Source organism: Pangasianodon hypophthalmus, chromosome 8 (genome assembly GCF_027358585.1).
Source record: "Pangasianodon hypophthalmus isolate fPanHyp1 chromosome 8, fPanHyp1.pri, whole genome shotgun sequence".
Taxonomy (NCBI): Eukaryota; Metazoa; Chordata; class Actinopteri; order Siluriformes; family Pangasiidae; genus Pangasianodon; species Pangasianodon hypophthalmus.
Window position 1 is genome coordinate 20,564,797 of NC_069717.1, and position 23,590 is coordinate 20,588,386.

At 36.4% G+C, this 23,590-nt stretch overlaps 1 protein-coding gene across 3 annotated transcripts in view; it reads right to left on the reverse strand.

Annotated features, from left to right (window-relative positions):
• Positions 1–23,590, reverse strand: part of cacna2d3a (calcium channel, voltage-dependent, alpha 2/delta subunit 3a) — a 196,633-nt gene that overhangs the window by 133,332 nt on the left and 39,711 nt on the right. For all 3 annotated transcript variants that reach the window (XM_026925413.3, XM_053236172.1, XM_053236171.1), the window contains exon 4: positions 10,602–10,661. In XM_026925413.3, coding sequence (XP_026781214.2) covers positions 10,602–10,661 — 60 coding nt within the window. The remainder of the gene's footprint in view (positions 1–10,601; positions 10,662–23,590) is intronic.

The following is a 23,590-nucleotide window of genomic DNA, read 5'->3' on the forward strand; positions in this document are numbered from 1 at the left end:
GATATATATTCAGAAAAATTGATTTCAGTGTTTTGGCCATTGTATAAATGCCATAGCCATTGTCCCTAATATGTTTGTAGTATACAGCAAAGCCAGCACTCATTTATTTCTTCATAAAATTTTTGTCTTGCATTTGAATTCAATTTCTCAAAATGTATGTCTGTAATTGTAGTGCAAAATCATTTTGGCCAAACCACTGTACAAGCTCTCACATTGAGAAGACGGTGAGGAATGAAAGAAAGAGACATGATCAAAGTGACCCAGCATATCCAGTGTATAATGAATGAGTGATCTAATCTACAAAATTGGACTGCTCCGCAATTAACCTTGCTCAAGCAGTGGCCATTTAGTTTCCATCAAATCTACTAGAGCTGAACTAACAGGTTGTTAGAGAAAAGTGTCAATTAAAGAACTAGATACTTTTCATAGCAATGGATAAGAGTAAAATAAATCACTAAAACTACTGTATAGCTGTTTTTTTTTTTTTTTTTTTTTTATTTACCAGACATGCTAAGTCATTGTGTCATTATGCTAGTCCGTCTTGTTAAATAGATCCTATGGATTATGTGCTATATTAAGGAACTAATAACTTTTCCTTCTTTTTAATATTTAAAAGATTATTCAGGGCCACATTTCCACTCCTTGCTTTCTTTATCTCTGGGATCATCCATGCAAACATGTAATGCATGGCTCAAGAAAATGAGGAAACCCCAAAACAGAATCAGAGCCTTGCTTGTGTGTGTGTATGCGTGTGTGGGGGGGTAATTAGTACCCTTTAGACAGTTTATAAAAATAACCCACAACTTCCCCAGTTGGTTGTTTCCTAAGCCAGATAAAAGGCAGAACAGCTCAAGGGAGGAATGCAATTTATCACTGTCAACCAGAAGAAGAATGAAAAAGAATAGGGGGATGATGGAAGAAGGCATAAAGAAAACTGTAATATTAATGCGCTAAGTACAACAAACCACATTTTTCCTCGGTTCATCACCATTTTTTCAATGTAACCATTGTCTTAAAACAATTTGCAGCAAAATATTCCTATAATATCCCTATTGTGATGCATTCTTGAATGGTTTTATTAGTTATAGAATTTTTGGCTTGATTTTTTTTACCTTGTTTGAGTGATATATATGCATATTACTTAAGAGCTGATATAGGTATTATTATTATTATTACTATTATTATTATTAGATAAGATGCATCGTATGTTGCAACTAGTTTAATTAAGGTTAGAAGGTTAGAAATCTTAGAGTGAGGTGAAGGTACTTCCTTCAGCCATGGCACCGATTTTAAGTACTTTACTTATTTATGCATCCATCCATTTTCCATACACAGGGTCATGGGGGAGCATGGAGCCTATCCCAAGGAACTTGGTAGCACAAGGCAGGGGAAACCCTGGATGGGGTTCCAATCCATCGCAGGGCACAATCACATACATGTTCACACAGCCATTCACACACACTACGGACAATCTGAAAATGCCAATCAGCCTACAACACATGTCTTTGGACTGGGGGAGGAAATCGGAGTAAACAAAGCAGGGGGAGAACATGCAAACTCCTCACACATAAGTGGCGGGATTCGAACCTCCAACCCAGAGGTGCAAGGCAAACATGCTAACCAAAGGAAAATTGTAATCTGCTAAATTTAGTTTTGGTACATTTTCATTAAAATATGAAAAAGAAACACTTGTTTCCTGGATTTTTATTGTTTTCATGCAGTAAAAACTATTAAAATTACATAATATACTGGTAACTCAAGTTGCGACTGATTACAACTTATTAAAGATTATTAGAGTAATAATAATTTAGAGTATTATTATTAGAGTAATAAATTATTATAACTCTAATGAATATTGGAGTAATAAACACTGTTTTTACAAGCTGAACTGATGCTACTGTAAAATACGCATCTATTAACCACACATTACACTAGAAACAGCCTCATCTACAATAACCTTTGGACTAAAAAAGGATTTTAAAAATCTGCATGGAGCTTCTTACTCGCTCACTGTCACTCTGCCAGAAATTTTGGACGGCCATGAAAATCCTATTTAGGGGCTCCTGAAATTGCCTGTAATTGTGCGTTTTAGAGGTGTGGAATTAAGTTCTGCCCTGCAACGGAGAGAGAAAAAACCCATCTGAGAGGGAATGATTGCCTCTGAAGCTCTCTCAAGCACAAATATTTATGAAGTAGAGGGGAGAGGAAAGACAAGATACACAGTGAGAGAGAGAGAGAGAGAGAGAGAGAGAGAGAGAAAAGGAAAGCACATTGAGGAACACAGTGATAGACAGAGTTATTCATTCATTCATATTCAGTAACTGATCCCCTGAACACTGGGCACAAAGCAAGAATACAACCTAGATGGAACACCAGTCCATCATGCACGCACACTGACACACTCATTCCTAGTAGGCTAAAAGCTAGTTTTGAGTGGTTTTAGATGTACCTCTTGTTCAACTGTTTTTGATACAGCAGGTGTGTTCCCCATCATCAGTGAGGTTCATGCACACGAGCTAATATAATTAACCAAGGTTGCCTAATTTCAGCTAAATTTCCAGCCTAACTATATCTCAAAAACACACAAAAGACCTGCAACTAGCCCAAAAAAATTAGGACATTTGAAAAGGGAGACACAATTAGACCCACTGCATGCACTTACACTTAAATCTATTACATTTAAGTCCATTTATTTGCTATGAAACTATATATTGGTAACCCCATTAATTATCCTCTCCACTGCAGCATGATTCCTGCTCCAATGGGCCTCTATTAGCTCTTGTTGCTGTTCCCATTTTTGACCAACAGGTACAATAATATATGGAGTAGTGAATGAGTTCTTTATGAAAATTAACATTTGTTGAATGGCTGATATATATGTTCTGCCTGGACAAGTCACCACTGTCAGAGAACCAGAAAAAACCCACAGGGATATGAGTAGAACATGCAGTTTAGAGAAAACAACTGGAAAACAACACAGGAAAAAAACTGAAGTTATTACATTACAAAGAAAAGCCCACTTTCGCTGCTGGAGTGTTCTCCCTTGGTCACCAATGCCTTGGCGTTAAGTGTGCTTATGTGGTTAATTCGCAAACCCTCATCTACAACTGTGGAAAGAAGGACATCCACTAAATCACAACAGGATGGTGGGCTGGCATGCACACATTTTTATGCATGCCTATTTGCATGAAGATTGAAAAGAGAAGGAGAAAGAGAGAGAGAGAGAGAGAGAGAGAGGCAGGCAGAATAGATTAAGAAGCCAATTCCACTGGGCTGAGAAGGAGCTCTGGTGTGAGTAGATAAGCACAAGCTCTATCTCTCTCTGCTACCAGCCAAATATGTATCCAACAGTCATACACACAAACACACACACACACACACACACACACAGTGATGAGGGTATGTTGCTTCTAAAGAGGCTTCACCCTATACAGCAAGCATGATGTTATTTTTAGGTACATAGGGTTGTTCTCAGTAATTGCCTTCTTGTCACTAGAATGCCAAATGAAGACCCATAGAAAGCCACCAGAGATTAAGACCAGTTGGGAATGTTGGGGTCATGTTTATGAATGAAACAGCCAATTAGACATAAGGGAAGTGCTTATTTTTGACCACTATAAAAGCCAAAGTCAAAGCCTGCTGAGGTAACCAGAAATCCATACCTCAATTGGATATAGTCTTTCAGGGTTGAGGCCGTAGGTAAGTAGTTGGTTTTACAAGAATTTTTGAGATTTAAGAATATATACAGCCAAAAGACCCTTGGCTGAAAATGGATCATGGATGAAAAAGATTAAAGGAGACAAGCACCAATCAAGAGATAGCTACACTTTATAGCATTAAGAGATAACAGAATTCAGTGACACTGTGGTGCAGCAGGTAGAGTTGCCACCTCATAGCTCCAGGGCCCTCGGTTTGTTCCTGAGCTTAGGTTACTGTCTGTGAGGAGTTTCACATTTCCCCCAGTGTACATGTAGGTTTCCTCTAGGTTCTGCAGTTTCCTCCCACCCAAAAACAAGCCAGTGGTTGGACTGACTCCTGTAAATTGCCCCTACTACTACTGCTAACCACAACACTGGCTCTAACCTCGTCTTAATGCATGAGCACAATCAGATGTCCAGTCACAAGATCTCAACACAACTGAACATCTTTCTAAATGAGCCATGACAAGAAATCTATTATAAGCCAACTCAACACTGAATAAGTGCTGTGGTCAGTGGGGGGCAACACTTTGTTGCATCCATGTTCCCACTGAAGTGAGGCTGCTCTGAAAATTTTGCTCTGCAAAATTTAAAAAAATCTTCCCAGTCAAGAACTGTGAGTTTAAAATAGTCATCTTGGTCTGACAAGCAGAGGTAGAAAGCAAACAATTTTACAGACAACAAAAGACAAGAAAACTTTTAGGATCCAAACTGCACATCAAAATCTCTACAAAAGCCTTGTAGTAATAGGTACTTACACACTTAAACACACAGACCATGCATCCTAAGATGTGCCATATAATCCTAAGATCTGCCATTTGCATTTTCAGTAACACTTTTATTAATACATCATTATTAACTATGAACAAATCTATCCATTTTCTATACTGCTTATCCTACAAGTCATTATAGGAGACTTGAGGCACAAGGCAGGGGACACCCTGGACAGGGTGCCATTCCATCGCAAGGCACAATCACACACAGACTCCAGACAATTTAGAGGTACATATCTTGTATATTACCTATTAACAATGACATGAACTATCATTTATAAATATTTGTTTATTGTCAAATTCTGAAGAACCAATGATTTGCTCATAGCTATTATTAATATATATTATAATGTGTTCTATATACACATTTTCTATAAACACATTTGTTTTTGAAAGATTCCAGATATTTTACTTTGGTTGAATCTCTTATTTATCACTAACAGCCCAAGTTTAACGTTGTTTTAATCACTGAATACAAGAATTCCAACATCACTGCTGTAACAGTTTGCTTTTATCTGGTCTAAAAGAACAACAGTGCTGATTACAGTGAGAGCCCTTGAGTCCTGCTACATTACATTACTGGCTGTGCTCTTGGACAAGATGCCATTCTGATTACTTGCTCAATTCAGGTCAGGTTATTACAGCTATAAAGCTTCCACTGACACAATCTAACCAGACCTTACTCTTGGGAATCAAGCACATTTTCTGTGATTTGGCCTGTGAACAGGCAACAGTTCAGTCATTCTCTGTCCAATCAGCTGTATTGTGCAACCTGTGATGAAGAGGTGCAGTAGTTTGACTAATTAGCAGTTAGTGTGTATTGAGTGTATAAACAGAGAAGAGAAGAGGTAATGGTATATGTGTCTGAGCTCTGCAAGCTCTACTTCATATAGATAGTTGTTGGTCCAAATGTTATAGGTATGGAACCTAAAGCATGTGTATAACTGAAGTATTACAGTGCATTAAGAAATCACAGTGTTAACACTCTTTCTAAAAAGTTTGCTGTTAGTAATTCAGCACCATTAACAGGCTATTAACACTTCCTGATTGTGGTGAGGTGCAGAGCCACACCTCGAGCCAAATCTATCTGAACCAGAATAGCTTCACTGCATCATATCGGCCTGTATCCAAAGGACATCTAGTGCTATGATTTAATACTGTGGGATTACTAATCAGCCATTTATCCTGCACTGTAAAATGATATATACACTCACCGACCACTTCAGTATCAAAACCCTACCTCTGGATACTCATGCAATTATCCAATCCTCCAAAAAAATACCAGGTGAGGTTTTTTCCATTCTTCAACTGCCTAGTTTCAATAAGCCTGTGTGCATGGTGCCTGTACCCACAGTAGCCTCAGACTCCTGTTCTTTGCTGACAGCACGATGTGATGTGCTTTCTGAGATGCTTTTCTGCTTACCACAGTTGTAAAGAGTGGTTATTTGAGTTACCATAGCCTTCCTGTCAGCTTCCAGTCTAGCCATTCTCTTGTGAAGGCTCTTATCAATAAAGTGTTTTTGCCCACAGAACTGCTGCTGACTGGACATTTTTTGCTTTTCACACCATTCTATGTAGGTCTTTTGTGTGTGAAAATCCCAGATCAGCAATTTCTGAAATAGCAATGGAGCAATGGAAGAAGGTATCCTGGTCTGACGGATCACGTTTTCTTTTGCATCATATGGATGGCTGGGTGTGTGTGTATCGCTTACCTGGGGAAGAGATGGCACCAGGATGCACTATGGGAAGAAGGCAAGCCAGTGGAGGCAGTGTGATGCTCTGGGCAATGTTCTGCTGGGAAATCTTGGGTCCTGGCATTCATGTGGATGTTTGACACGTACCACCTACCTAAATATTGTTGCAGACCAAGTACACCCCTTCATGGCAACGGTATCTAATAGCATTGGCCTCTTTCAGCAGGTTACTGAGCCCTGCCACACTGCAAAAATTGTTCAGGAATGGTTTGAGGAACATGACAAAGAGTTCATGGTGTTGACTTGGCCTCCAAATTCCCCAGATCAATCCGATCGAGCATCTGTGGGATATGCTGGACAAACAAGTCCGATCCATGGAAGTCCCACCTCGCAACTTACAGGACTTAAAGGATCTGCTGCTAACATCTTGGTGCCAGATACCACAGCACACCTTCAGAGGTCTTGTGGAGTCCATGCCTCAACAAATTAGAGCTGTTTTGGTGGCACAAGGGGGACCTACACAGTATTAGGCAGGTGGTTCTAATTTTATGGCTGATTGGTGTATAGATGAAGTAGGTATAAAAGCTTGTTGCTTGTAATTTGATAGCATTAATACGACACTAAACTACAGTCAGGTCCAGAAGTATTTGGACAATGACAGTTTTTGTGATTTTGCCTTTATACACCACCACAATGGATTTGAAATAAAACGATCAAGATGTGATCGAAGTGTAGACTTTCAGCTTTATTTTAAGAGGTTCCACAAAAATATGGCGTTTACCATTTAGGAATTACAGCCATTTTCAGCAAAGTACCTCTATTTTCAGGGGCTCAAAGGTATTTGGACAATTGACTGACAAGAAGTTAATTGACTAGGTACGGTCCATTCCCTTGTTACTCAAGACTTTTCGAAGGCAAAGAAATGGAATATTCTTCAATGGCCAAGTCAGTCGCCTGATCTCAACCCAATAGAGAATGCTTTTCACTTACTGAAGACAAGACTGAAGGCAGAAAGACCCACAAACAAGCAGCAACTGAAGGTGGCTGCAGTGAAGGCCTGGCAAAGCATCTCCAGGGAGGAAACTCAGAATTTGAGTTTTGAGAACATGGGCTCCAGACTTCAGGCAGTCATTGACTGCAGAGGATTTTCATCCAAGTATTAAAATTATAGCTATATTTACAATTATGTCACTTTGTAAAAATGCCCATGAGCCCCTGAAAATGGAGGTACTTTGTTGAAAATGGCTGTAATTCCTAAATGGTAAATGCCATATTTCTGTGGAATCTCTTAAAATAAAGCTGAAAGTCTGCACTTCTATCACATCTTGATTGTTTTATTTCAAATCCATTGTGGTGGTGTATAAAGGCAAAATCACAAAAACACTGTAATTGTTCAAAAACTTCCGGACCTGACTGTATATACTGCTACAGACATTTTCTATGAAGCAAGTACTGTGTACTATTAATTGTAGGAACATGTGCATTCCACAAAAGCATAAAAGTCAATAACATTCTGCCGTTCTCTCCCTAAAACCTGCAAAGAATCACAAGACTACTGCAAGGGTATTTCAGTGTATTGTGAAAGTAAAAATAACTTGCTGGTCAAAAACTATGTGGTTGACACTAATACTTTTGACTCTGGAGGACACTGACCATTGATTCAGATTCAAACCCCCTGGACCTATCTAACATCTGGACATGTTTGGCCATTCCCCTCTCATTATCATATAGTCATTGAGGAGATTAGGAAATGTTTGCATGTAATAATGCAGCTCTTTTCAAAGATTCAGGTCATTTGGTTCAGCTCACCAATAAGAGCCAGCTCTTTCGGCTCCTAAACAGAAATATCAAGAAATAGGCTTAATAACCTCATTTTTGTTTTATCAGAATCTCATCAAAAAGAAATATTTGATGAATTATAATTTTAGCAGTGCGTGTGCGTGCATGCAGAGGCCAGGGAAGAAAGGGAAGAATCACATGGATGAGTCACCATATTTAAGTGACACAATTGAGTGTAATTCCTTGTTTCATGCTCTCCCTTTCTCTCTCTCTCTCTCTCTCTCTCTTTGTCTCTTTATGTGTGCACTAATGTATTTTGAATGCCTTAAGCTTCATGCATGCAAATGTCAGATGCTGAAACAGGTGTATGCGTGGGTTCACCAGTACATGGAAGTTCAAGAGTGAGAAAAAAAGAGATATATTCTTTCTCCCTCTGTGTTGAGGTGGAAGCATCATGAAAATATTGCATGTGTCTGCGTGTTTGGTTCCCCATATTCATGAAAATAAGCACACATACATCGATATGAAAGGGAAAACATCATATTGCCTGAGGCTGCTGAGGCAAAATAAAGTCATCCAAATCCTCCAGTTTTTGCATGTGGGACTCAATAAGAAAATGGGTTCACATATTAAAAAAAAAAAAAGATGATTATTAGCCAATAGTCTGAAAAAGCCACAAGGGAGATACAAGCACTTTTTATGAAAGATATTTTTTGTTCATAGAAGCTGATAGTGTTACCCATTCATTTTCAAATCAAAATGTCAGATTTGATTTGCGAAGGCGAGGTCACACGCTTTGAATATGAAAACAACTCGATGAAAAAAATGTGGAAAAATGTCCTACATTAATGAAACAATTTTGTATATCAATGGTCGTTCCACTCGCCCATGCTGATTCACTCAACATTAAACAGTTGTATTACATTTGAAAGTGCCATTTAGCGGCTGATACGTCTGTACAAGTCCATTTGCTGCAGAGGCTTAACTGATTTAAGTGACTAGGCTGTGGGCGAGAGCAGTGTGTGGTTCTCATCTTTAGAATGCTGGCAAAGAGATAGGTATGGGTAACTAAATATGGTGATATGGACTAGACGAAAGCCAAACTGTGATGAAAGCAAGTGTCTCTCAGTATGAAAGTTAAAGATGTCCATTTTCAAATGATGTTCTATCAATGTACTGTTTTAGATTTCAAAATTAAATTAGTCCAAATTTAAGTGACATGGTGACAACCATTTGAATTGAGGTTTTAAGTATAACATATTTTAAACAATAGTAACACAGTGATGAGGTTAAATTTTACAGCAACGTGTATACACTCACCATCCACTTTATTAGGAACACCTATACACCTGCACATTCATGCAGTTATCTAATCAGCCAATCCTGTGGCAGCAGCGCAATGAAAAAATCATGCGGATACAGGTTACGAGTCTCAGTTAATGTTCAAATCGAGTATCAGAATGAAAAAAAAAAATCTCTGTGACTTTGATCATGGCCTGGATGTTGGTACCAGATGGGCTGGTTTGAGTATTTCAGAAACTGCTGATCTACTGGGATTTTCACACACAACAGTCTCTAGAGTTTACATACAATGGTGCGATAAACAAAAATCACTGAGTGAGCAACGGTTCTGTGGGTGGAAACGCCTTGTTGATAAGAGAGGTCAGAGGCAAATGGCCAGATTGACTCGAGCTGCAAGTAAGGATATAGTAACTCAAATAATTAATCTTTACAACCGTGGTGAGCAAAAAAGGATCCTTGCATGCACAAAACATTGAACCTTGAGGTGGATGAGCTACAACAGCAGAAGACCACATGGAACAGGGTTCCACTCCTGTCAGCCAAGAGCAGGAATCTGAGGCTATCATGAGCACAGGCTCACCTCAACTGGACCGCTGAATATTAGAAAGAAAAAAAATCACCTGGTCTTTTTCCAGTCTTCAAATATCCACTTCTGGTGAGTCTGTGCCCATGATAGCGCATGGAAGACTTCAGAGAAGTGAGTAATTTAATGCGTATGGTGGCTGATCAAACAGAGATGCATAACACCAGGACAGCTCTTAGTACACATTAATAATTTAATTGTGTTTGGCAGAGTAAACACACTAAGGAACAGAGAAACGATATTTATTAAATTTTCAGCAGTTTCATCCTCCATACTACATAGGGAAATGTCCATGGTACTGAATGTTTTTCATAAGAAACAAAATGGATTCTTGGTTGCACTGCTGCAGAAATGGATAACCTTTATCGTCTTTGTGTACCCGTGACTTTTGCTTAAGATTTTACTAGTTACTAATTTAACCTTGATATAATTTAGTTTATATGTTCACTGCTTGGAAAAAGCATGCACCAATTTTATCACAAGTACACAACTAGTTATAAAATGAGGCTGTTTCCATTTAATCTCAGTTGATAAGGTTGCTAAAGTCAGTAATCAGTTGATAATCTATGTTGACTTATATACTAAGTACTGACCTCTGTTCTGTTCAGAATGACAGACGATGTCCAGACTAGGAGGACAGATAGCTAAAGAGTGTTTAATCGTAAACACGGATTTTGAACACCTCATGTAAAATTCCAAAGCCAGGCAGTGACTGACAGTATCTGCTTATGAATTAGTGACCTTGCTGTGGTAAGGTAGAACTGTTTCTCACCTGCAGGTTGGGGTCTTCCTCATGCTGTAGGTGGGCCTCTTCTGCTGCTTCTACCAAACGCTGGAGAGACAGTGACAGAGAGAGAGAGAGAGAGAGAGAGAGAAAGAGAGGGGGGAGAAAATGAGAGCATATGATAAATGACACATATTGCACAAGGGTTTATGATTCATTGCACACACATTGTACAAGGAGGAGTTGATTCATTGCACAGTTTCAGTGATAGTAAACAATGCTTTTCATGATGCAGAAATTTACTCTCTTAACTAGAAACATAATTATGTCACTTCATGATTAACGTAGCAGCATAATTAGCCTTGTTGGACAACACTGCATAATATGCGCACTTCTTTTCTAGGTTTTCAGTTGATTGACTTTGAAAACGTATACAAGCGGTCTAACGCAATGCCACTATCTGTATCTTTTTAGTGCTCCATATATTCATATCTTTATTTGAATTTAAACCAGAAATGGGTGTGGCCTAACAAACTCTACCATTATGCCCCTGGAAATACTGGAAAATACTGTGAAAAAAACATCATCGGAAATGGCAACACTGTATGCATGGTCTGTGAATTCTAGCTCTGACAGATCCTCAACCTCAGCTGCATCATTCAAGTTTATAATTGGACTGAACTAGATATTTGGGCAAGACTGTTATTTATATTTCCACCTGCCTGCAATATTATGTAAAGAATATATTTGGTTAGATCAAAAAAAAAAATAAAAACTAGTAGCCTAGTTTAATCTACCTTGACCCTAACCAGACAGTTACTAAGAATGAATAAATGAAACCTGTAAATGCCTTCCACGTAAATCAATGTGGTCATGGTTTGTCCCAGTAGCACCATATCTGATCTCTCACTTGTAAAAACCTTCCACCCGATGTTTTTTCAACTACGTTCTCCCAAATTTGGTCACTTGCCAATGTCCACCCACCAGAAGCTCTCTCCATCATATGACAGCTACCAACCAGGAAGGGCGAAGGCTAACACATACTTCCTCTGAGACATGTTAAGCCAGCCACATCAGCCACAGAGTGAGGAAAGTGCTATCGACCCTCTTCCATATACATGACATTAGACACCCATGTTTGTCTAATGTTGCTTTGATGGACAGGAGAGAGACTATGTCATCCCTCCCACCTAGAGAGCACAGGCAGTCTTTCTCCCTTGGGTCCTGGCAGCGGATGGCTATGGCATTGTTGGGAGATCAAACTTGATCTCACCAACTTTTTTAATGTGTTCCATGATATCCTAATTCCGATGCACACCTAGTCTCAACCAGATACCCTAAAACTATTGTATCTGTTTAGAACACATTATCTATTCATTTCTAATTAATGTACCGGTATACTGTACACAAACATAAACACTTGAACACATCTCTAGTTAGTGTTCTAAGAATATACATGCCTCTCTCTCATAAATAGAGACTTTCATAGCAGACATTGAATAATATGTTTTTAGATGAATAACTGAATAATTAACCAGGAATTTAACAGGTTAATTAGCTCACAAGCTGAGCCAGGGTAGCAGGAGATTTTTCTATCTGATGGTTTGGTTCCGGTGAGGTTTGACACACAAAGAGAAGACAGCTGCAATATCACACATTTACATTTTTCTTTTTTTTTTTCTCAACATTGCATGAATCTATTTCTTTGTCTTGCTTCTCTTGTTTGGAAGAAAGCCAGTTATTACTTTGTTCTGTCACAAATATCCTATACAAAAATGTATGAAAGAAAAACAGCCTTAGCGACTACTTTCAGTTCCTTCTTTCTACAACACAGGCAAACAAACCACATAACGTCTTTCTGTATCACAATACACCAAGTTTCCCATATCACTCAAACCAAGCTATGAGAAGTCGATTTCTTATCCAGAGAGGCCTATGACCCATGACTAAGTTTTCTATTCCAAGGCAACAGTATTGTCTGCTCCAGTCTTTTGTGTGTGTGTGTGTGTGTGTGTGTGTGCGTGCACGTGCGTGTGTGTGTGCGTGTGTGTGTGTGTGTGCGTTATATCCGCTATAATAATGGGAAAGTATGAGGATTTACATAATATATAGGGACAGAATCACTAGCAAATATTATTAAGAAAGCTGTGCACTAATATACACAAATACTTCACAAATGAGCAAGCTGTTGTGTGTTTATAATGGAGGATTAATCCTGGACAAATTATTTTTAGATTTTAAGCGGAAAACCTACAGTAGACTTACAGGACCTACAGTAGGCCAGTGGTTTTTCTTCTGGATCATTGATCAGACAATATTCAGAAACATTGTTACTGCACTATTTTTTGAGAGGGAGCCAAAACATAACGCATTAAAAAAAAAAAAAGTCATGCAAGAGAGAAACATTCTGGCACAAGCATATATTGCAAAAGCACAAGCAACGTATCAAAATTTTGCTTGAATGCTTTGTATGTCACGTTCTACACCAACATACTAATAGATCAACCAAGCCCACCTATACCACTATACTATTTGAATAACAGTTCTACATACTAAATAATCTATTATAATCTTACCTCTTCTGTAAAGATATTGAGTGTAGCCCAATTCATGCATAAAGTTCATGCGTTTCACAACATATGATTAGACTTCAAACTATTTTAAAATAATTTTTAGGCTGGAATTTTTTTAGGCTATTAAGTATGCAGATACTTTCCATGTTTTGAAAATACCCACATTACTGTACACCATTACCATGTAATTTGCGAGCTTAATTGTGTTTGCAGAGAAGAGAAGTTTCATGAGCCCATAGTTTATATTGATATAAAATTATTTATTATATATCAATCTTATTCAAATAGAGTAGTGGTAAAGATTTGCTTGGTTAAATTACACTGGTGGAGAACACAACATGCAGAACATTCGAGTGAAATTTAGATACCTCATACGAAGCTCATATGAAGTGATAATTTGAATGCTACGAGATACTAACAGCATAGATACTGATGACTATTATGTAAATAAATTAGCTATTTTAATACATTTAAAAACCTATAACAAGGAAGTCATTCAAGTAAATTTCAGTATGTAGTTTCGTTGTTTTCTGATCTCGTACTAATTTCTTCCAAATCTGGCTATTTCATTAATAATTATAAGGTTTAGCCATATGTTGAATTTGACGACTAACATTGTACTGTGCTTTAAGAAATAACCAGCTAGTGCTGGGCGATTAATTTAGTTAATTCAAATTAATGTTTTAACACGATTTTCAAAATGTTATAACTGAGATTTTACATGTTTATATATTTACATATTTAAATTTTTAATTAAAACATCCATAAATGCTATTTAGAAGTTTAAACCAATATAAAGGAAAAACACAGCCTTCTTAACCTGATAAACACCTCCTATAGCCTGCCCTACATCCAAATACTGCACACTTAGAAAAAAAAAAAAGCCAGGATAAACAGGCAGACGAAGTGGGAAGTGGAGGCCCCCATGTTTGTATTTTGTTAGCAACAAGCTAGGCAGCTAACTCAGATGTGATACATATTTTCTTTCTCAAATAGCAAACTGTATAGTCAGTGTTTTAGACTACAAATATGCCTGTATGTTGACTAATCTAAAGTCTAAAATCTAAAGACTAATCTAAGACTAAGACTAATCTAAATCTAATACTTGTATATACAATGTAACTCAATTAAAGGTAAGAAGCAACCATGCTGATTTGATGTCACTCTGTAAATGGGGAAGGAACTCAGATTTGAGAAGAATACCCCAAGCTGACTTCTAAGTTGTGGTGGCATTTCATGTCAAGAAAGACATGGTCCCCATTTACTCTGCTGAGAAGGAAGAGTTCACTAAAATGTGCAAAAATAGTAACGACGCCATCTCTAGCAAATAGTGCAAATCATGTTTTTTTTTTTAAATATCCATTCTTTAAATATTCTTTATTTAAAAGAACCATTGTTAGCACTATTTGCTATAGATGGTGCTGTTACTATTTTTCCAAAGGCCATTCTAATAAATAAAAAAGTTTTATAAATGAATTGTGTAATTTTTCAATTGTATTATGTAAGAACAAAAAAAAAATGAACTCCTAATCGAGAAAGTTTTTTTTTTTGGTTTGGTTTTTTTTTGCAATATCGCCCAGCCCTGCATAAAGCCCAGATTGGCTCTTTTGTGAACAACACATACCTGTCAGCCTTTCCTGCCTGAATAGAATCCACAAAGGCCAGAGGCAGGAAATTTCAACCAAGAAAAGAGGTCAGCCAAAAGCTAGGATGCATGCTTCTCACATTTATCATCCACTAGTAAGTTCATGCTGTTTATCTACAGAGTTAATATTTGTATTTTCTGTCCCTTCTGTGTCTCACAAATGGGTTAATAAGAATGGATTGTGTTTTGTAACAAATAATATTGCTATATTTTAAATATATTTATATTTATTTGTGTTGAATAATCACAATATTAAAAAAAAGATGAAGAATATGAAAATATTAGGATGTAAATTTGACTTGTTTCCATTGTTTATGTCTGTTAGTATGGTCAAAACTATGTGACAGTATTTTGTCTGTAATAGATCATTTTTTTTATATCCACAAGAATGACTAATCAAACCATACTGCAAGAGCAGATCATTGGGGTGGGCCAGTTTCAGGTTTGAACATTTACGAGCTGTATAAATGAGACATGTCAAGGAAACCAAAATAAAAATATAAGGCTTATTCCTAGTTGCTTGTGTGCTCAACCCTATTTTGGATCCTCCTTTAAAATACTGCTTGTTTTTTCCCTGCCTTGCTACAGGTTTCAACACCCTTTGTAAAAATCCAGAAAATCTTTATATTAACTAAGATCTCTTTAGATATCTCTTTAAGATCTCTTTAGAAGTTAGTTAGTTAAGAGATCTAAAGAGATCTTTCTTAATGAAGATCTCTTTAGATCTCTTAACTAACTAACTTATTTCCAAATCCAGATACTTCTTTAATAATGAGAAGGTGTGGCTATATGTTGATAGTGTCATGTTTGAACATCTTAGAGCCGTATGAATGTGATAGCTGCGCCTATTTCCAGGGTTCCTAGGCCCAGTTCTGAGGACTTCTGATGAAATTTTATTGTGTTCTCTGTAATGTTCCACATCAGCATGTAACCCAAGCCTTTCAAGTTGGGTCAGGTGAATTAGAGCTTGCAAAAATGCGAAACTGCAGTTCTATACACTTGAAGTTGGAACTCAATGCCTTTAATAACGAATACCAAAACTGCAAGTGTCAAGAGAAGCAGATTCATATTTAAATATTGTGGATCTTTTTCAAAAACTCACAAAGCAACATTAATGAAATTAAGGATTAATATTAAAATTAACATTAATTTAAATTAGAACATGTCTACAGATTAGTTAGTATTAGCACTTACTGTTATTTTATACAATTTTCTTTGTTAAACAACATCATTTTTCAAAATCTATTTATTACTAGTCTTAGTTTATGTGGAGCATCTTCTTTATAAGTCCCTGCATATGAGCTGTTAATACAGAAACAATAATTTATTAGAACGAGTGTATTAATATTACATTTATACATCTGAGCAGTTGAGGGGTTTGGTTGAGGAGAGATGGGTGATGTAATCACACCACCACTGATAATTCCAAGACAGCTTACACAGTGAGTGTACATACTTCTACATACTGTATATACACTCTGTACCTTTTCCAACCCTGACTAAAATATGGAAAACTTTTGTTATGGGAATCAGAGTATTTATGTTACTCATACAGTATGTACGCTGCTCAGACTTTAAGGCTTAACCTTTAAAACCTGTGTTTAGATGCTTTGGTGCAACATCCTTATCAGCTTATTCAGTGCTAATCTTTTTTTCATGTCTGGTTTATATTTCACTACGCTTAGCATATAAGGAGGTTACATTTAAGAAGCATGATTCAGAGATAAATCAGTTGATCTTGTAGCCTGCATATCAGTTACGCAATCAAAAAGGTAAGAAACGGGCAAGCCTTTGCAACTTGAACAATGAACATGTCAATTATTGTTTCATGAACTTAATTAATGAATCAATGCAATGTTAAATGCAGAAGTGAATATTTATGTCATAAATCTTACATACACAGAGTTTATGTAAGACGTTTGGGGACGATTAACTTTTCAAAATGCCTTTCATATATTAACTCTTTCGTTGTTGGCATGCAATAACTAAATAAATAAATATGGAGCTCATCAGAGACTTTCTCTCTCTTTTAAACTGTCTGATCAAATTACTCCCAAAACAGCTTAACTGAGTTATGGTTGGGTGAGAACACTTCAGGAGACTCAATATCTTATTTCCATTCAAATATCTCTTGAAAATCAACCATCATTCAGAAAATGATCTGATTCAGAAAATTATCATTCAGAAGCCTATTTGCAATAAACAATGCAAAATAAAAATCTTTGCTTTTTTCTTTTAGAAATAAATGCATAAACATGTCTAGAAATGGATTTTATAATCTCATATTTAGTTTATTGTGATCTTAAAATAGGAAACAGGAAATCTTATTTTGACTATAAGAAAGGTATTTCCACTTGCTAAGATATTTTTGCAGTGTAAACCCTGACCTATTTTTACTAGCATGAGGATATGTTTTTGCAAGAGACTACAAAGCAATTCTATAAGTCACTCTGAATAAGTTTGGTTGATATAGAGTGCTGTTGTGCGAACTGTGTGAAGAGTTCTAAAAAAGTGAGCTTTGTAGCAACTGTACAAAAAAACTAAAAAGTATTACAGTTATACACCAGTATAACACATTAGCTTTCACAATAACACAAGACCTAAGCCCAATTTTCTGATATCCCTGTGTATGCACACAAACCTATACACAAATCCACACACTCAGTCATGCAGATTGCTCATCCATCCAACCGAGTGTTTATCTCCTGGTTTCTACACTGCCATTTATCGGTTGCTAGCACCTGCTGATTGGAGACGCACACCATGATGATGATGTACTGTGTGTGTGTGTGTGTGTGTGTGTGTGTGTGAACAATGACTGCTCCTCTTAGCGATGCAAAAACACACACTCAAGAAATAATCAACTTACAGCTCTCTCTTAATCTCTTATCTCACACAGTAGCATCACATTTATTTTGTTTTGTGTGTGTATGTGTGTGTGTTTGTGTGTGTCCATTAATCCATTGTGCATTTGTGTTCTAATGTCTTGAAAAAGCAAGGGTTACTTTTTAATAACAGTTGACTAAGAAGGGAATAAAACATAATGTGTTGTGCTGTTATAGGAAAATAATCAATGACAAAGTACACAGCATGATGATGTACTGTGTGTGTGTGTGTGTGTGTGTGTGTGTGTGCATGTGTATGTGAACAACGACTGCTCCTCTTAGCTACACAAAAACACACACTCAAAGAGCAACAATCAATAAACAATAAACTTACAACTCTCTCTTAATCTCTTATTTCTCACGGTAGCGTCACGTCTATTTTGTTTTCTGTGTGTGTATACATAAAGCTGAAAGTCTGCACTTATATATACATACATAGATAGATAGATAGATAGATATAGATAGATAGATATAGATAATAGATATATATGTGTGTAATATTAGAAATGAACTAAATTAACTAATAAACATACCTTAAAGTGTGGACTTTCAGCTTTAATTTGAGGGTATTTACATCCAAATCAGGTAAAAAGTATAAGAAATTACAGGACTTTTTATGTGAGACATTCCCCACCCTCCCCCCACCACCATCACCACCACCACCACCATCACCACCACCACACCTCCCAATCTCTGGGACTGAAAATAATTGGACAAAGTAACATAATCATAAATTAAATTGTCTTTTTGATATACCTACTTTCAAATCCAGGACTCTTTCTTAGTGTGTTTTTTCTCTTTTATAACAGCAATTTGTCAGTCATACACGTCATACTTAAACGTCGTACTAATGTGTAGTTTCATTTATTGTTCGTTCCTGTTATCACTTACTCCATATGGTGAAAATTTTGTGGACATCTGACCATCACACCCATATGTGCTTATTGAACATCCCATTCCAAATTTAATCCCCCCTTGCTGTTATATTAACCTCCACTCTACTAAGAAGGCTTTCCACTAGATTTTGGAGCGTGACAGTGGGGATTTGCACATTCAGCTAAAAGAGCATTAGAGATGTCAGGCACTGATGTCAGAGCAAGGAAGCCTGAGGTGCAGTCAGTGATCCAGTTCATCCCAACGGTGTTCAGTGGGGTTGAGGTCAGGGCTCTGTGCAGACTCAAGTTCTTCCACTCCAAACATTTCTGCGATATAACTGACATTATCAGGGTGCAGCAGTGGAGAGAGGTCTAGGGGTAACATCCCTGTAATTTGTAAATGATGTTGTTCTCGTGGCACTATCTGAAGTAGACCACTGACACACACTTGAATGTTTCTCTGCTGAGTGAGAAGTGGCTAGAATGTGAATCAGCATGTCCAAGTCTAAAGCCATGGTAAACTCCTAGTGGAGGGATTATATCTTACAGTTGGATTAGGAAAGTATGGGGATTGCCCAGGAGGAGCGGAAATCTGTAGCCGGTGATAGAGAAGTATGCACTGACCTTCTCAGCCATAGAAACCACCACCAGGAAAAGTGGAGGGAAAATGAATGACTGACCTAATGAATAAATGACTAGTAATGTTTATGAGGTAATACTGACATATTACTATAGTAAGATTTATTTTTCCCTTGACATTAGGCATATTAAATACAGTGAATCATAATGCTTATTTGTGGTCAGTAATGCTTATTAGATGGTAATGACACATTATGAAACAATGATTTAGTTCTCACATTACATCTAGTACATTAAACACAGTGATGTAACCCTAATGGCTGTTTCAGATTTGATAGATTGTAGTATACATTAGTAATAGTCTTAACTAAAGGTGTGATGTAGTGTCAAGTGTTCCTTTTCGAAATACATAAATCATTTCTATTTTACAATTTAATACGAGAAAAATGGTAATTTTATGTCGGCTACATGAAGAAATACGTCAATGACTAAACTATGAAAGATAGCTGGTGGGTGGAGGAAGATGTGAGCGAGTGAATGAATATCCCAGCATGCTGATCCATCCAGGCGTGACTGACAGGAAATTGCTCTGAATGATCATTGCTTGTTTGCAGCACACACACTGCACAAAAATGTATTAAAGCACTGAATTCGTGTGTTATTTATGTATATATAAACAAAGAAATGAACAGTAACTAATGCATCAATGTTAATGCAGAAGCCTACATGCTAACAAGTGCATTACCTAAGATATAACACATGACGGATCATGCTGTTATATAAAAATAATACACACCTGATGCATCATGCATAATGTGTCATGTGATGATGATCCGCTGAAATACAAAGTTGAAGTGGACTATTTTTTGCATAACTGCACGGTCTGGAGTGTGTTATTCCACGTATACCACAGTGATTTGCCAAAGATTACAATGTTCAGGTTATTTATGAATGACTCATCACACTTTATGTTTTTAAAGTTCATGTTTAACATCCACGAGACAAGTTAGTTCCCTCACCAGCCTCTCCTTTTCTTTCTCGGTCTCAAAATTTACAGCATGTCATTTTACCGAGAAACCAGAAATCTTAAACTCTTCTGTCTTGAATACTTTCCTGTGCTGGGAAACTTTACAAAGCACTGTGACTGTTACAAAGCACTCACAGCCGAGACTCCTTTCATAAATGTTAAATAAATGTCTAACAAAAAACCTCACCATACCAACTTCTTTGTTAAATAACAACATGCGTTTTAAATCCATTTATTATTAGTCTCAGATTATGTGGAGGATCTGCCATACATGTCCCTGTGTATGACTGCTTCTGTAAAAACAATAATGTATTTGTTCATGTTACAGCTGAAACTACTGCCTGAGCCATGCAGTTATACAATTATGCACACCTTGTGACCAATCAGATTCGAGAACTCAACAGCGATGTGGTACAATTAATTTTGTATCACAATTCCGTAGAATTATCAATTCCGATTGGTCAGAAGATGTTTCATTTTCTATAACAGCATCTCTGACAATAGTGCTGTCTGCAAGGCAAATTGCAGGTTTATATTAATCTTTTTGTTCTAATACATTATTGTTTCTATAGTAACAATTCACAAAGGTACTTGGCAGTATGAGTATGAGTATGGTTTTCATGGGAAGACATTTATTTAGCATTTTTGGAAGCAATCTCTAGTGTCGTCTTGTTCCATAACATTACACGTAACTATAAAAGGGTTAAAAGTGTGAGCACAGAAAGAATTTAAAAGTATGTGTCGTTCTTTAATTAAAATATAATTCAGCATGTGCAGTTATTGGAAAATCAAACCCATCGATTTTCACACACACACACACACAAACATGAATTGGAAAACAGGATTCATAAGTATGCACACAACCCTCCTAACTACACACTGGCACAATATATCAAACACCTACACATTTCAATGTACTTCTTAATTATAGCATACAGCATGCCAACATTCTCTCATTCTCTCATACTGTCATTCTGTTCACACACACACACACACACACACACACAAAATCCGATTACTCTGCCAGGAGTATTTAACAACTGGTGGGTTACTTTACCTGAGGCCATTTAAGCACTTACACACAGCTCATGGATTAAACACAGAGTAACATCAAACGCTGCCCTTATACACACTGACACAGTGCAGCAGAACAGACTCATTTTTATTAAAGACTTTTTATTAAAGACATTCCTGTTCATTTCACCGTACTCACAATCTAAAACCAGTTGCACATCATAAGGATTTTTACAATCTACTTTATGGTCTATTTTTAATATTATTTGGAAAATATTAGGAAAGTAATTTCAATTTATTAACTAAATACTTTAACTAATGGAATCAAAAGAGCACATCTGGAAACTTGACAAACTTTGAATGCTAAGGTGGTATAATAATAGTTTCTTATAAATCTTTCAATTATTAATGATTTAAAATGATTGAGAACCCATTACTCATTTACTAGCACCTGCACATTTGATAATCTGTAGAGTTTAAAACACTCTGTAAGGAATATGTTTAGATATAACTTATGAATACATTTAGAAATGTCTTGACAGTCAAATTAGTTATATGACTTGAATCCATGTTGTAAAATATTGTTAAACAGTTGTTGTTTTTTTTAACTTCATACATCATCTTTGTAATTTACTAATTGTGTTCTATATATACATTTATAATTGTATTGATATGTATCCCTATATATTAAATATTTATTGGTATTTAAACATTTTAGGAGCTCAGGGACATGTGAAATTCCACAAAATAACAGAAGCTCAGATTCAAGTCCTGTACTGTGGAGTATGAAGCAGCAACACTACCTGCTGGGCCACTGTGTACAACACCATTACATATATTAATTAATTAGATCATTATTTGAAATTAGTTATACCCTAATTTCTTTACTCATTCATTTATAAATGTTAGTACTAATGATGTACCAATCCAGTAATGAGTATCAGTACAGAACTGATTGTAGCCTGATATGGTGTACCGGTAATCATATCAGATTTGATGTACTGTTTAATCTAAACAATTTAAATATTTTAAGATGCAAACACATTATATTGACTAACAACACAGATCATGCTTAAGAAAACAAGACAACTGGTTTTAAATCCTGCAGCCATCATTCCTACTTATAACTTAGTAACAGAAGCTACATTAATTACTGTTAGAGTGTCAGTATTATTTGAGTAACATGATCTAAATACTGCATTATACTTATTATACTTATTATTAATAATATTTCCCATTTAGAGGTTCAGAAGCATCTCATGAGCCAATGGAAGGAACTTTTTTAAATAAAGAATAGTACCATATAAATGAGTACATGCACAGTCAGCTAAATCTATATAGCAAATAATACAATTTGAGCTACAAACTCTTCCATAGAGTTTAGTGGTAGTCAACTTCCATTGACTTAGTGGTAGGTTTAATGTAACTCACAGTTCAGGTAGGTCCTTAAACCAATATACATAGTGAAGTGATGAGTCTTCTCAATTACCAAGGCATTTTTTTGTAATTGCACACTATGCACTACATTCTTAGACCATACACTATCAAGTACCTGGATGTTTGTAGGGTAATAGCATCTCAACTTCAGCACTAATGTTTTGTACATACCGTAAGTATACCTGTCATGTTCCAAAGTATTTTTATTGAATATTTTGTCAAACATGAGACATATAATACAGTTAGACATCTTTTTCATTTTTAAAATAACATCCCTACCCACGACAATTCCCCTTGTTGCACAATTATACATTTAAGCTTTCTAATATGAAAAAAAATAATAAATTCTACTCCTCTGAGGTAACTGAGGGGTCCATCTTCTTTATCTGATCTAAAACAGGTTGCCAGGTAATGTAAAACATGTTGGTACAGCCTCTTATAGTTTGCCATATTTTTTCTAAGGCCATATAATGTAGTAAGTCCTTAAGCCATTGCTTGAAGGTTGGAGGGGATTTTTCTTTCCATTTGAGCAGTATTAACCTCCGGGCTAAAAGCATAGTAAAAGCAATCAGATTTTTCTTACTTTGATTAAAACTTAAGGATCGTGGTATGATACTAAATATTGAAATTATGGCCTCAGGCTCTATACATGTCTTTAATGTATCAGAGAGAAATTTAAATACCAACTGCCAGAAATCTTTTAATTTTGGACAAAGCCAAAACATATGAGATAGCATAGCTGGCTCAATTTCACACCTATCACAGTTAGAGTCTAAATTTGGTTTGAATTTGGCTAACGTCACTTTGGACCAATGCAGTCTGTGAACAATTTTAAATTGAATTACTCTATGTTTTAGACAAATTGAAGATGAATAAATATTATTTAAGACAGACTGCCACATTTCTTCTGATAGTTCTATATCTAATTCCACCTCTCATTTTCTTTTTAATTGAGCTAGGGGTTCCAGGTTATGAGAATTGATTACAGAATGAATTTTACCA